The sequence below is a fragment of the Penicillium maclennaniae genome (assembly GCF_028827695.1).
Source record: "Penicillium maclennaniae strain IBT 15551 chromosome Unknown utg000003l:1.0-5670915.0:1.0-5674809.0, whole genome shotgun sequence".
Classification (NCBI taxonomy): domain Eukaryota; kingdom Fungi; phylum Ascomycota; class Eurotiomycetes; order Eurotiales; family Aspergillaceae; genus Penicillium; species Penicillium maclennaniae.
This window is the reverse complement of record NW_026623215.1, coordinates 1,630,109-1,645,026: the sequence shown is the minus strand read 5'-3', so window position 1 is coordinate 1,645,026 and position 14,918 is coordinate 1,630,109. Positions and strand designations below refer to the sequence as shown.

The 14,918-nt window shown below is 48.7% G+C and overlaps 7 protein-coding genes across 7 annotated transcripts; 4 read left to right on the top strand and 3 right to left on the bottom strand.

The window, feature by feature from the left end:
* Positions 1–138: 138 nt before the first annotated feature.
* N7477_002716 (glycine decarboxylase subunit H) lies at positions 139–879 on the bottom strand (the record flags this gene model as incomplete). Its single annotated transcript, XM_056964379.1, has 3 exons — positions 139–452; positions 547–609; positions 744–879. 3 exons carry the CDS (start codon positions 877–879, stop codon positions 139–141), a joined length of 513 nt encoding a protein of 170 aa, XP_056824332.1.
* A 273-nt stretch (positions 880–1,152) lies between these two features.
* N7477_002715 (mitochondrial 37S ribosomal protein bS6m) lies at positions 1,153–1,626 on the top strand (the record flags this gene model as incomplete). Its single annotated transcript, XM_056964378.1, has 1 exon — positions 1,153–1,626. One exon carries the CDS (start codon positions 1,153–1,155, stop codon positions 1,624–1,626), a length of 474 nt encoding a protein of 157 aa, XP_056824331.1.
* A 520-nt stretch (positions 1,627–2,146) lies between these two features.
* N7477_002714 (acyl-CoA thioesterase) lies at positions 2,147–3,330 on the top strand (the record flags this gene model as incomplete). The annotated part of the gene is made up of 2 exons (XM_056964377.1): positions 2,147–2,407; positions 2,482–3,330. The coding sequence occupies 2 exons, from the start codon at positions 2,147–2,149 to the stop codon at positions 3,328–3,330; spliced, it is 1,110 nt and encodes a 369-aa protein (XP_056824330.1).
* A 555-nt stretch (positions 3,331–3,885) lies between these two features.
* On the top strand, positions 3,886–5,375 carry N7477_002713 (uncharacterized protein; the record flags this gene model as incomplete). Its single annotated transcript, XM_056964376.1, has 3 exons — positions 3,886–3,927; positions 4,047–4,195; positions 4,262–5,375. The coding sequence occupies 3 exons, from the start codon at positions 3,886–3,888 to the stop codon at positions 5,373–5,375; spliced, it is 1,305 nt and encodes a 434-aa protein (XP_056824329.1).
* Positions 5,376–6,448: 1,073 nt separating this feature from the next.
* On the bottom strand, positions 6,449–7,081 carry N7477_002712 (uncharacterized protein; the record flags this gene model as incomplete). Its single annotated transcript, XM_056964375.1, has 1 exon — positions 6,449–7,081. The coding sequence occupies one exon, from the start codon at positions 7,079–7,081 to the stop codon at positions 6,449–6,451; it is 633 nt and encodes a 210-aa protein (XP_056824328.1).
* A 2,892-nt stretch (positions 7,082–9,973) lies between these two features.
* On the top strand, positions 9,974–10,231 carry N7477_002711 (uncharacterized protein; the record flags this gene model as incomplete). Its single annotated transcript, XM_056964374.1, has 1 exon — positions 9,974–10,231. One exon carries the CDS (start codon positions 9,974–9,976, stop codon positions 10,229–10,231), a length of 258 nt encoding a protein of 85 aa, XP_056824327.1.
* Positions 10,232–12,933: 2,702 nt separating this feature from the next.
* Positions 12,934–14,058, bottom strand: N7477_002710 (chitin synthase export chaperone; the record flags this gene model as incomplete). The annotated part of the gene is made up of 3 exons (XM_056964373.1): positions 12,934–13,125; positions 13,182–13,753; positions 13,821–14,058. 3 exons carry the CDS (start codon positions 14,056–14,058, stop codon positions 12,934–12,936), a joined length of 1,002 nt encoding a protein of 333 aa, XP_056824326.1.
* Between the last annotated feature and the right edge of the window lie 860 nt (positions 14,059–14,918).

Genomic DNA, 14,918 nt, shown 5'->3' with positions numbered 1-14,918 from the left:
TTGAAAGAAAAGTGTCTCCTGTTAGACAAAAATGATGTAAAATCACAGATCAACAAAAGAAAAGCATAGGCATCACAAGTTATGCGCAAACATTCGCCATAACTCTAATTTCGACATATATTCTCTACAGCCTCGAATCTAGTGATCGATGGTCTCATTGTAGGCGGCCTCGTCCATCAAAGCCTCGAGCTCAGCGGCGTCGGAAACCTCAATCTCGGCAATCCAGCCCTCACCCTCGGGGCTAGCGTTGATGGTCTTAGCGTTGTCCTCCAGAACGGCGTTGCCGCGGATGACTTTGCCGGCCACCGGGGAGAGGACGTCCGAAGCGGACTTGACGGACTCAACGGCACCGACGGGCTCGCCGGCGCTGATCTCAAGGTCGGCCTCGGGGAGCTCGACGAAGACAACGTCACCGAGGGAGTTGGCGGCGTACTTGGTGATACCGATCTTGGCTGCGGGGCTGTGTTAGTTTGCTGCGATCTCATTGTATTTGATTTGACCTATCCGTATAGATAGATGACATTGAAAGCATATTGATCAACTTACCAGTGTTGGTGCCCTCGGCCAGCTCAATCCACTCGTGCGATTCGGTGTACTTCTTCACCTGGGCTATAGATGCGCCGTCAGCAATCTAGGACCTCATAAAGCTCAATTTGTCCACGACAGACAACAGAGTATCCAATTCCTCTATTGAGAGCCCATTGCGACCACTATGGCCAGCTAAAATGGGCAGGATAACTCACCAAGAGGGCTCTGCGAGAAGCTCCGGGTTCCCCGCGGGAAGCGGAAAGCAGGCGCAGCGCGGCAGGTAGAAGCAAAAGGCTTCTGGGCAAGGGCCCGGGAAGCAAAGGGACGGATAGAGCGGGCGACGGTGGACATTTTGGGAGGGTTGGAAAGTAATTGAAAGGAAATGGAGAGAAGGGAAGAGGGGAGAGTTTAAGAAGGAAAGGAAGAGAGGTGCTTCCCCGGCGGAGTAGGTTGACGATGATAACGCGATGCCAAGACTTTGATAAGCGCCGACTTCCTTAGGTTTTTGCGCGACAGGAGACTCCTCTTCGATCCTCCATTTAATCGGGTCTTCACGCCACCACTCGATGCAATGTTGTATGAACTAATTGCTATTGTACGTTTTCATTCAACTATTCTCTCTTGATGATAATTTTGATCCCGGAAACTAACGTGTGCGATTCCGCCAACAGGTCCGCCCGGGCAGCCTCCAAGAGGTTCGAGAGTACGTTTCGCGATAGCAACCCCGGCTCTCCGCTTCCTCAGTCAGTCGACCAACTCACCTTCGCTTACAGAATCGCCCGTAATGCCGGTGTTCAGGTTATCCGGTCCGGCGGTGTCGTCCGCGGCTTCACCAACTGGGGCCCGTTCCGTCTGCCCAGAGTCACCACCAAGCACCAGGCTCGATACAGCGAGGGCCACCACTTCATCATGCGCTTCGATGCCTCCGGCCCTGTACAAACATCCATCCGTCGTACTCTCGGCCTTGACCCCCGAATGATCAACTTCTCCGTCGTCAAGCTGGGCGACAAGCTCGAGGAGATCAAGGATATCGAGGGCAAGGTTCAATGGAACAAATCCCGCAGCATCACCGACACTATTCAGGCCTCGCGCTCATAGATAAAGGCCCAGGGACCTTGTGACGGGTTTGGGACCAGTTTTGAGCATCATCTTTTTTTTTGTGTATCATTATGGCATGGGGGATCGGGCATCACCCTCAGCACTGTCGGCACGATTGGCGTACCTTTGTATAAAAACCTGCAATCTGATATCTTTTCTTCCGATATAACGTTTATGATTTCCATCATCTGTCTGCTTTCCGCTTGACCATGAATATCTGGCCACGTGACTCCCCGCGGTTGCCTCGGCTCCCCAGTCTCATCCCCAGGTTCCTCCTTTTGAGTGATGTTCAAGGTTCTCCCCACTAGAGATCGGGCTGATCTGATCGCACTGGCGTGAGATCGGAGTCATTCAGTTCATCTGTTGGGCACAAAGCCTTATCCAGGCCATTTCCCAGTTCGGGGTTGTTCATCGCGGTAAGGCCCAGCCTGCCATAGCAGACGATTTGAGGCATCGTTTTTGGCTAGTCCCCTTCTTTGTACATGCTTCTCATTTTTGGTGAAAATTCAACAAGTTGGTCATGTCCTCACGCGGGGCGGCTGACAGTGGTCCGGATAAAGTAGGTTCTCCGGCCGAGTTCCTGCAATTGATGGCATTGGAACGACTTGATGATGGCGAAGTCTCATATGCCGGTGCAGTTGAACCAGAAAAAATTGAACGTTTTCGCTCAGTGGCTTCTCCATATCCCCCTGGCATGAGCAACCGCTCATTTGGTGGTCATGTTTACGCCCAATCTGCTTTTGCCGCATCAAAGACAGTCGGAAAAGGATTCGTGGTGCACGTAAGTTACTGGATGTTTTCGGTGATATCACTGAATATTCACCTGGATAGTATTGATATTGACATATGCGATAGGACATGACGGGCACCTTTGTCTTGGCTGGCCGTCTGGACGTTCCATATGTGTACACCGTCCGTCATATTCGCGATGGCTTCATGTATTGCACACGGGCAGTTGATGCTCGGCAAGATGGCAAGATCTGCTTCTCGTGTCTATGTTCATTCAAACGAGATGAGGACCGACGCGACTTCCACCACCAGCCCCGACCAGTGCAAGAGCGGTTTAGGGAAGTGTTGGCGGCCAAACAACCTGAAGATCAACCTCTCAGCCCCGATGCTGATGCGGACTGGTGGATTGACACCGTTCAAGGTGGAGACACAGAAGAACAACGCTTCCCCGGTCTTGATGTGCGGAAAACCGACATGTTGGAATATAACAAGTCCAGGGACAGGCAAAAGAGACAGCCTGAAAAATGGCGTCAGTTGACACAATATCGACTCAAAGGGTCTCCAGACGAGGATCCCAATGCAACACTTTCTCAAATTCGAGAAAGAGACCATGCGGGCGAATACGATAATCTCTATGCTTGTGCACATATGTACTCCAGTGACAAAAACTCTCTTTTTTTGATTCCGCGGGCCCTGGGTATCAAGTATTGGAGTGAAATGTGCAGTCTCACTTTGACAGTGATTATCCACCACCATGGAGAGGCATTAAGAATGATTGACTGGGAGGCCTCTAGCAGAAATGGCTCCAGTGTTTCGATGAAGTGGTTCATACAGGAGGGTTGGACACCTCGATCAGGAGAGAACAGAGGCGTGCATGAAAGCCACTTATGGGGTCCTGATGGCACATTAATAGCCACTTCATTGCAGGACGGTTTGCTTCGATTGCGGAAAATTGGCCGAGTGGGTAATCTGTAATTCAGGTTGACATGGAGGATTGGCCCTGTTTTGAAGACTTCAATGTTAGAATAGATGTTTGTCGCATAAGATCTGGTTATCGCCTTTACAATGTGAAAGTGTCCCCCGAGTATCCTACTAAAAATCTCTCAATGTTGGAAGTCAAGCCCTTTTATGGGCAATCAAGATTCCTAAGCTGACGTATATATGTTGATATCCATAAGTTGTATTTGTACGCGCTAAGGTTTCCGGGTTTCTGAAAATACATTGACGAGCCAATTCACAGTGGCGCTGAGCTAGTGTTATATTTGAGTCTACGGCATGAAACTGGTCAGTCACTAGGTAATTACACACCAGATAAGATCCGCACTAGACCAAATTGAAGCCTAAGCACTGCAAAGTCCAATCGGTCCAGACGCTTCGATGGTATAGATGAAAATCACGTGCACTATGACGTAAGGCATCGGTGGATCCTCGTATTGGCTTCACTTTCTTCCCTTGACATTCGCGACTACTGCGCGCCGGTTCTGTCCAACACGTTTTCCGTCATGATTCACGATCGCCTTTGAACTCAAAATGTTAAAGACACTTCTCGTGGTTTTCATCCACGGATTTAAGGTATGAGCACTCGGCGCATTCCCTGGCTGACACTCCCCGCGCAAAACACCCTGTCCGCGCCTGCATACGGAAACAAAACCAACCAAGAGGCTGGCTGACATGTTTATGAAACTTCTCAGGGTGGCGATGACACCTTCGGCATTTTTCCAGAGCACCTGCGGGTTCTAGTCAGCAGAGCACTTCCAGCTGTCAAAGTCACAACCGCTGTGTATCCCAAATTTGAAACACGAGGTCAATTGGGAGAAGCTGTGGGGAGATTTCGGGAATGGTAAAGCTACCTGATACTGTCACACTTGACCTGAAACTTTTCACTAATCTATCCTATCCACTACAGGCTTCAAAATACCGTAATCGATATTGAAGTTCAAAATCATACTGCGTCGCCCACCGTCGACCCGTCCGTCCATGTATTCCTCGTCGGACACTCCATGGGAGGAATTGTGGCAGCAGATACATTGCTGTTACTAGCAGGTGAACAACCCATTCCGCACAACCCAGGGCCAGATCCCGATGATCATGCGCCCGCCGTGCAACCCGGCACATTCATGTTTCCTCACATACAAGGAGTCCTTGCCTTTGACACTCCATATTTGGGCATTGCTCCAGGTGTGGTAGCGCATGGTGCAGAAGGGCATTACCGAAATGCTACAACGGCATACAATACCTTTACAGAGGTTGCAGGGCTGTTTGGATACGGGGGAAAGGACGGTGGATCTGGAGGAAATGCTTCTGCCGCAGCCGCGAAAGAGCCTTCCAAAGCTCTAAAGCCATCTGAGGATGCTGCCGCAGTCCCATCATGGCAGAAGTGGGGTCGATATGCCATGTTCGCTGGTGCTGCAGGCGCAGTAGCAGCCGGTGGCGCCGCTGCTCTTTACTCCCAACGCCAAAATCTGTCTGCGAGTGTCGACTGGGTATCTTCACATCTCGCGTTTATTGGATGCTTGGCGCGAAGATCGGAACTGGAGCAACGTATCTCCAAATTAGCAACCGTGGAGGTTGAACGGGGCATCCGTTGTGTCAACTTCTACACCTGCCTCGGAAAAGGAGCGGGATCCTTGGTAGAGAACATGCCAACTGGAAAGACTTCATTCACTCAGAAAATCATTCGTTCAAAGAACAGAACATTTTGCACGCTTCCATCCGCGGTGGAAAATGGCGAGGAAGTCCCGACTTCAGCTCAGCCTGGACTCCGATGGACAAAGGCTGTCAACAACCAGGCCACAGATGAAGTGAAGGCACATGTCACCATTTTCCTACCTAAAGAAAACCCTGCATTTTTCGACCTTCTCAGTGAGACTTGCAAGACGTTAGTGACATCGATCGACATGGGCTGGTACAATACGTCAACGGGGCCGGACGAAGGGAATGACCCCAAAGTCCAACCTGACGAGCGTACACCCGGAAGCGACAGCTTCGTGGATGCGGATGACGTCGTTGTCGTTGACTGAAACAAGTGCCAGAAGGCAGTAGACCCTGAAATTTCCCCACCCATCAAACCCCTCCTGGATAATTTTCTGAGCGTGGAAACTTCCATGGCATACCCACCCCCCACCCCTGATCGGCAGTCTCCATTTTAACATTCTCCGACCTACCTATGACAGCCAGCGCCAGCGCTGATCGGACATGAGACCAGATATTGTGGGGCAGAGTGAAACACCTGTTCTAGGGTACACCGCCGTCGAGCTAGCATGAAAATATCTGTTGGCACACACCTCGACTGATATGTTCTGGTACCCGCCCGAAAGAAAGCCGCGTTATCGAAATTGGCAGATCAAAGCCACGTTGACTTGTTGGCTCGTTTCGCTAGGCTGCTGTACCATCACTCGGCGGTCTTCAATGGCATGTCAACCCTGCAAAAAGTCCCCGAGATGTCCTAGTGCTATTGAATGTGGCATAGGACGGGATTGCCATGCTTCTTTGGGCCTGCGGACCCTCTTACGACAGAGAAGATCGACCTTGAGGCTTGGCCAAGCCTGTTCGTAATTCATGGTGCCGGAGATATGCACGTGATAGGTAACAGGCAATTCATCGCATGATAAATCTCTCTGCCTGCCTATTGTTATTATAACAGGTTAGCGCGTGCTGCATGAAAATAGCGTCTGCGCGCAAGACCAGTACATGAAAATTTTGAAAAACAAAATCTTATTAACGGGATCCGGAGTGACGCTCTATTTCATCTCAAGACTCTTCTTGCCCATGTTCAATGTATGAATGGAAATCACCACATGTGCATGCAAGCATATCATGAGGTGCAGATCCGGGTTGAAAATATGAATTGGAAGTAAATTTATAAGACAGGCGAGGTCAAATGTCGTCAGATCAATGGTCACATGTACAGGTTCAATCGGCAAAAATGATTAGTGCGCGTTTCTCTAGCCGTTCGAGTTGCACGCCGTGTTTACTCTCTAACGTGTTCGAGAAACGGTCTAGGGGGCTCTGTTCGCTGCGTCCTTGGGCGAGCGTTCTAGGCTCCCTCCTCCCGGTCTCAGTCATGGCCATGTCGTCGTGTAGCGGTGTTGTTCTAATGCGCATCGTGGCTTTTCCAAGGCAGTTTGCTCAAGTTGCTGTTGCACCGGGAGTAGATGAGATTCGTCGTCAACTGCCGCACTGGCCGTTGTCCGAAAGGCCCCCTGTGATGATCTGAGCTGCACGTCTCTGGATCTTCTGGATGGTACTCGTCATAGCGTATCCTCTGCTTGTGTAGCTGTTTCCAGGGATGTGCCATGCCGAACAGCCATAAAGCATCTGGGGCACGGCCATTGCGCGGTACACATGGCCGGAGATTGATGGCCCCTGTGCCCCATGTTGAGGAGGCGAGTGCTGACAGAGCCGGCAGTCGCTTCGTTACCCCAGCCTCTACCTTTTCGCGGTGGTAGTCCCAGCGCAGCTTGGTGTCCATCTGGATTCCTAGATAGCGACAAGACGCGGAGGCCTTAATGGTGGCGTGCGGCAGGCGGAGAGCATGTGTGCTGTTCTTTTTAGGGTCTCTAGTGCAATGGACCAGTTCGTATTTTGCCGGTACAAATTGGAAACCGTGTTTGACTGCCCATTGTTCGGCTTTCTGGTGGATCTTTTTCAAGGTCTTGCAGTTCCGTTGTGCCGTCGGCCCTACTGCTAGCGTAGACACTTCGTCAATGTATCCTGTGTCTTGCATGCCTCTAATCTGCCAATACATACCCTAATATATATGGTACCATGTCTCCTTAGAGCCCATACCTGAAAATTTGCAAAATATGTCATTTCCAGCAAGCAGTGTCGCAGCGGGTCCTCGTGGGTTAGTAGTTTGTTAGTAGGCTGGCTTGAAGGCGCTTCTTCAAGTGTTCAATGTCCTATTTTCGGCAGTTTTGATCATCGGAAGGCGATTCTCCTCCCAGGAAGAAGGATATGTTGCCTCGATGGGTATTGATACATCGCAGCAAGTGCGCCCGATGCGCAGTCCACTTCCGACATCAAAAGAGAAAGTGCTCAACGGTCTCTCTTGCTTGTCCATATGCACACTGATCCGTGTCTGCCACGTTGATTCGATGGAGATATCCATTTAGTCTTGCCATGCCAGTCCGGAGTTGAGCCAACACGCTTGCTTCTTTCCACGATCAGCGATCATACTGTAACCAAGCCCCATAAGGGGTCCCTTTTGTTGGTGGTAGGAACCGTTCGCAGCCCCTCCTAAGCTCTAATCTTCCGTTATCCAGTCTGATGCTGCCGATCCAGGATCTTGGCGAATGGATGGGTTAGAACACGTAGAGCTGCGCTAACTGCCCAGTTACATACCTTTCCACGGCATGCTCGTTGAAAGCCCGAAGCTTCCCCTTCTACGTTATTTCTAACCGGCGCTGGCGACTCTTGAAACTGCGTACCAGCTATATATTCGCCTCCATGACCAGGAATTGGCCGGCCCTGCGTCCACTGCATCGGACTGTACGGCGGCATACTTTGTGGCGCAAATCCTTGGAGGAGCTGCACTTGGATGTGTGGACCCCTCGTTTCCTCCCATGGCCTCAGAAAAGGACCTCTTGCGTCTTTGAAGGGTGGCCTCATCTACGGAAGCAAAAGCTGCCATGATCCGACGGAGCTGGTGTCATCACGAGATGTTCCTCCCGTGATCGGTTACAGCAATATATTCAGAGTTCAAAGGACTCAATCGACTCAACTCAACTCAACTACGAAATACTAGGCAACGTACACTCGTTTTATAGACCTCAAACAAGCAAGATCGGCCCGAAAAGTCACTCGTATTCATCCCACTCTTTTAGAGATCTCCGGTATCGGACTAAGACCTCCTTCGGAGTGGCGACGACACCGTCACCGGGGTGGGAAAGGGAGCTTTTCCGTGAGGTTTTACTTGTGTTCATACCTGAGGCACCAACCACAGCAACAAGGAGATTAAGCACACTTCATGACCTTGCACCGAGCTGATTGCTGTTAGTATCGGTAGGTGGTCGCCTCTCGACTCCTTGTTTGAAAACTCACCTACTCGAGTCTTGTCCGATGCCTAGGACAGACGGTGTATTTTGTTGTCTTTGTCGGGGATATCAGTATGATTTTGTCGCACTCCTCCCACCACGTTTTCGCGAAAGGTGCTCCACAAGTTCTGCAGGTTCGAATGCCGACATAATTTTGCACTCCTGTGACGTTGTAAATCCTTTCGGTACAGTTGGCCCAGGAAGTAACGTGCATTATCACATTGCCAGTGCATTCGCCAGAGTTACACATGTCGACTACAGGTAGCGCAGCGAATGGCGGTGAATGTACGACTGTGATTCTTGTCCTGGATGAGATAATTAGACGCTATTTAAAGAATCGTGGGATGGGAAAACACTGACTTCGGAGTGATGGTAAGGGTGGTCTAGACCAAGTTGAGCACTGCTCTCAAAGCCCTTTATAGCGTGTGCAGACGAGGCTTGTGCATCTGATAGCCTTGAGCCCCTCCACGCTGGCAAAAGACTGATGGACTGACATCCATTTGAACACCGCCACGTCGCCGCAGTCAGTAGATAGAAAGACTAAAATATTACGGAGGACTTGTTGGCCCAATTCTGGCGGGTAAGTTTTATGGCGCATTATTATCCCAATTCGGGATCAATGGATATGCGTGAATCACTCATTTACGCGCTCAAATTATGGCAAATAATTGGACTTTGTCAACTAGTATTTTACCTATAATAGTCCTAGTTGCCATGTAAATTGAAAACCCTACTTTCGCCGAATTCAAATCCCGTGCCTTGGTGAAAAAGCACAAAATCTCCTAGTCGGGCCGAGCGGCGTCTCCTATAAAATGAAAGGGCCAGTGCGTTAGGCTGAAAGCCAAGGCGCAGTGGTTGGTGGGAGCCAGGGTGAAAGAAAGGGGGCGGCGATGAGGGCAAGATAGAGGAGGGGAATGGAGGGGAAGAAGAAGAAAAGAGGTTGAAAGGGCGAGGTCGGGTCTTTTATGTCAAGGCTACGTCCATACAGAATGGTAGTTCAAGCGCCGGGGAACCCTTCTGTCTCTTTTTCAATAATACAAGCTAAACCAATGTTTGTACACGTCAGTCGAGATACATCTTTGACCACTCACATTGATATACCAAGCACCAGAATTTGCCTCGTGCATAGATTAGCTGGCCGAATGCAATCCACCCACTTTACAAAAACGAACGTTGCTAAGTCAAAGTCAGCGGTACGCAAATAAGACTTTCCCTTTAAGATCAACGTGTATACTGTGGTAGGTTAGATATTGTGAAGGATGGCAATCTTTGCCATTTGAGGTACATTGGCATATTCGTGACCTCTTGTTGCCTTAATTCCCGCCCAGCTACTGTGCACCTCTTCTAAAAGATCCTTGGCACTCGACCAATCGCAATGTATTGCTAGGGTCTTAGGCAAAGCTAAGCGTGCTGCGTTAGACAAATTTATTAACTTGAAACGTTGCCAGCAAGCGACATGCTTAAATAGGCCCTGAACCCACCAGATAGGTCTCTCAGATAAGTGCTCATTCCTCTTCCAATATCAAAACCTACTCCAGTTTTAACTATTCTTCAATGGTCAAAGCTAAGGCTCGATTACCACGATGCCGCAATGCTTTAGTGACGCGAATGGCCAGTGGTGGATTACAGAGTCCGTATGGCTGACATCCGCCGCCGACATCCTCGCTGCTTCTGCAGCAATTCAATCGGGAGAGGCGGGGCCGTACGGGTGCCAAAATCAAAACGGCGTGCTGTCTTATTTTAAAAACCAGACACGACGCGCAACTGATAGCGATGTCACTCAAGCCCTCAGTACGAGGAATCGGGAACAACGAATTCAAATGCTCTTTGGAAGCAACTAGTCAAATGCCACTTTCGATGATATTCTGTCTCAGACGAAGCCGCTAGTTTACTATGCGATCGACGAAGAAGAATATCTGTTTATTAGCGCTACTCCCAGGCTATCAGTTGCAGAAATTCAAGGAATTTGAGGGAGTATCCATCTTCACTGCAACACTTAAAGACGGCTTTGATTCACTGAATCACATGGATTTCAAGTTGGCATTGCCCTCCAATTAAGAACATGAGCCGATCATTATTTGGATCTCTGTTTTTCGCCTTTGAACCAGTCCATTCTAGAAGATCTGATATAGTTGTTGGAGATTTCTTTACGCCTTATTCAATGTGTGTTTGCAATGTCTACTATTTGTTAGTGTTACATATGCTAGCTCAATTTCGATTACAATTTCAAAAATGATACATCATCAGTAATGATTGGAAAAAGGGGCGCGGGTTCATTTGTGACAGCAGGAAAAATACACTAAAATACACCAAATACAGTCGTAGCAGTAGTAGTAGTATTCATTTACACTGACCCCTCTCCAAAGTTGAAACCCTGGATTGAAGTACAAGTGTGATGATATTCTCTAACTATGCGAGTAGGGGCAGCTATTTGTAGCCACAGTAGCTGCCTTCTGCCTAGAGTGGTGGTGGTAGCCTAATAGGCTGCCACCATAACATCTATACATCACCTAATCTGGGATCCAACTCTTCCCCTGTGCCAAGGCCCAACTAGGCGAGGCACCTCAGAGGATTCCAGATCCGAGTCGGTTTTCTCCTTCCCTGCTTTGGACGAAGATGAAAGCACCGGAGGCAATATCTCCCCCTGACCGAAGGTTGAGACGGTTTTACCAGATCCTCGTGTGTAAACCTGGGCAAAGCTTTGGTGAAAACATCTGCCAAGTTGTCCTTTGTATTAATGCGCTGGGTGTTGATAAGCCCTTCCTCCATATTCTCACGTACGAAGTGGTGCTTAACGTCGATATGTTTGGACTTAGTGTGAAATTCCGGGTTTCTTGTAAGCTTCAAGGCCGAGTTGCAGTCGATGTATAGCGGAACTGTGTCGATATATATTCCCGGAATGCGCAGATCATTGATGAAGTTGCGAATCCATACGGCTTTCTTCGCAGCTTCGGCACACGCAATGTATTCCGCATCCATGGTGGACGTTGCCACGGTCTTCTGTCTTTGAGAAGACCAGGATACAAGACCTCCAGCAAGCGTGAACACCCATCCAGTTGTTTGACTTACGCGAGTCGTCACACCCCGCAAAGTCGCTATCCACAAAGCCCATTACCTGAAGTCCGTGTTTGTCCGAATAGACAATTCCCTTCCCTGAATAACCCTTTAGGTATGCGAAGATGCGATCCACGGCGTCCATGTGAGCCTGGTTTGGATTGGATGCGTACCAGGCCACATACCCGGTAGCAAAGTCAATGTCTGGGCGTGTCTGATTGCTGCCGAAATTGAGCGATCCGACCTTCGACTGATATACCTTGCGGAATTTGGCGTGCGCGATGTGGCCGTCTTGCTTCGCTAGCTTGATGTTTTTGTCCAGAGGCGTCTTGACTGGGGCAGCGTCTCTAAATCCATATTTTTTGACAATTTGGTCAATGTATTGCTTTTGATGGACGTGAAGTTCCCCAGCCTTCTGCTCTATGTGCATGCCCAAATAAATAAATCTAATAATACTAATAGATGATACAAAAGATATATATATCTAAACTATTCTTATTCTTTATTTATCCAGAAATTTTATACTTAGCTAAGAATATACTAAAAAACTATATTTTAGTTAGCTTAATTCCTTTTAGAATAAAATAAGTACTATATATGTTATATCTATTTATAAATTTTATCATTAATACTATAATGGGTAAATAGTCTAAAGTATTAATAAAGATAGCGCTAATATTTATTATATAATTAAAGTACTTTCTTTGATAATATTTTAAATATTTAGTTAAAAAAGTTTGTATAAATTACTTAATCTTTTAGTAAAAGATAGTTTATATAATCTTAGTTCGATTAAATTTAATATCTATTTTTATATTATTCTTTAGCTATATAATTTTTATTTCCTTGAGAATAAATCTACTTCCGCTAATACTATTTAACTATAGCGAATCCTATTAGTATTCTTAGCTTAAAGTTTAGAGGGAGATATCTACGACTGTAGAAATATTTTAGTCTAGCTTAAGTTTCCTTATAAAGAATAGGATTAGTCTAATATTAGTACTTATCAACTTGAGCTAAAAGTACGGATATAGGCGCTATAAGGAGAGTTTAGAGATAAAGGCTAAGGCTTAGATTCTATGATAGGAGACTTAGGGAATTAAGTATATTAAGATTAATTAAGGAAGCGGAGTTAGAATAAGGAGATGATCGTTAAAAGACCCCCTGAGGAAAGAGCAGATAAAGTATTTTATAGCCACTTAACTAGGCTAGCCAGAAAGGAGGGGGCCCTAGGTTTAGAGGCAGAAGGGAGCTGCGTAGCGTTATTTAGTCGCCCATAGAAACTAGGGGAATAAATTCAAAGTTAAGCGTTAATAATAGGATAAGAGTAGGATAACTAACAGTCCTAGTTAGGTACAGAATAGGGGGCGGTATAGGGCAGCGGGCAATTAAGCGGCGGCTCGCTGTCCAAAAGTTACAGGTAGAAAGGCGGCCGTTTCTGGCGCCAGAGGCTGTCATTTTCGGCGTCGTTTTCATAGGTCCCGATATTCTAGTTGTAATTCGAGGTACGGTGGTCACGGTGGTCACGGTGGTGATACAGGCTGCCCGCATATTCGGAATTGCTGTCTTGGTAGACGGTCTGACGACGCTCTTCTTCCGGAAGTAACTCCTTGACCTCCCAAGTGTTTGGCTTGACTCCAACGGAGAATTCCAGGTCTTCTGTGGTGATAGAGTCCCAGAACTATAGATTTTTGTTAGCGTCATGTGGACACTGAATTCCGGGATTCCACAGCTTACCTTGTAAACCATCATCACTGCAAGCAGGTTACAGAAGGTGGCGAAGAATAGACCATCCAGATAATGCTGAACGTTGTTGCAGATCACGTCACTGAACTCATAGAGAAGCACCTGACCGATGATGAAAACCAGTAGGCCGAAGCAGATGTGGCCGATAGGCCAGCGGTCATCAAGGGTGTTCACGACCAGCAACAATTGCATGAGGATATAGACTGCAACGCAGATGGCGTTGAAGAGGTATAGCACCACAAACAAGCCGGTCGTGTTCTCAGGCCCCAGTCCGCCCCATGATTTGAAGGTCAGCAGGGAGATCACGAATGTCATGGCAAACATGGCCACGGAGGTGATGCGAATCAGCCACACCGAGAGCGCGGTTCCATCCTCGTATAGCTGGAAGCCCACGAAACCGTTGACAAGCAAGCAAGCGCATAAAGACGATACCAACCCACTTTGCACCGCTACAAAGTACGGGAATGGGCCGCTCTTGGGAGGAACCACCCCCGCATCAATGATGAGAGAGCAGATTGTCAGCGCCAAGTAGATGTAGAAGACGGTAATAATCTCCTTTCGACCTAGTCGCATTTCTTAAGTATCAGCAATGCGCAGCTTAGAAATTCTATACCGGGAAGTGACACGAACCAACAGCAGTGAATTTGGACCTGATGTGCAAAATCATAATCACCGTCATGCCCAGTGCGATGATATGCATAAACGAGGCGGCGCCCTCGAATATGATGGTATTGGCGACCTCAATATTCCGCGCATAGCAGTTGGAGATGATGCCCGTGGCACCGGATATCGACGAGGGCGGTCCTACCAGGGAGCACAGCGGTAGCGGCACCTTTTCGCATATTGAGGTGAATTGGCCGAATCCCATGATGCTGGTGATGTCGGAGGGTGCAACAACAAACAGCGGCTATCCCGTTGTAGTGGGCGGTCACAGGGCAAAGGCTGTCTCCACAACGACGGTGGAACAGTGGAGAGAGGGTGACGACTAGAGGTGCTGGCTAATCTCTTATGTTCGCAATCTGCTCTCGTTACTTCCCCAAAGAAGCGGGGAGTTTCTCCTCTTCAAACGAGTGTCGAGGCCCAGTATCCAGGGCAGGCTGAGTTGCCAGGTTCTTTTCTGCGAGGGGGGAAAGAAAAGGGTCACGGGATGCGAGGAAGGCGGCTATTTTTACCTTGCCGAATTAGGCCTAGCCGGTTTTCCCCAGGCCACTTGATTAGTCATTCCCACGTGATCGGGCCCGGATCCGAGCTCGGGCCGGACGATCGTGTCGAAGGCGAGGCGAACTCCCTTTGCTCCAGGATATCCATGCGAGTGAGGCTTGCGGCTTGAGACCTCGGCCCACGTCCGCTTGTTTCGGAGCTCGTAGCCCGCAGAGGCTCTACCCGAGGCGGGCTCTGAACGGTAGCTGCAAGACTATTTCGCGCAGGCTCCACAGCCGATACACCTGGGGCTGGAGACCCAAAAAAGCACGCGTCGGCCAGAGGCAAACCAATGGATCGCGCAGCCCTAGCGGAACTTACCGCATCATTCAGTTTAGACAAAAAGAGACACATAACGAGACCCTCGCTCGTGGACCCCATCAAGGCTTTTTCGACTATGGAAGTACTGGGGCATGTGGGAAGGCCGGCTGCAGTCCAAACCTCAGTCTGTGTCGCACCATCTCGTGTTGCTTGACTGTACTTGTACTGAACCCCCACCGCATCCATTCGGCGCTGCTTAGCGTCCGA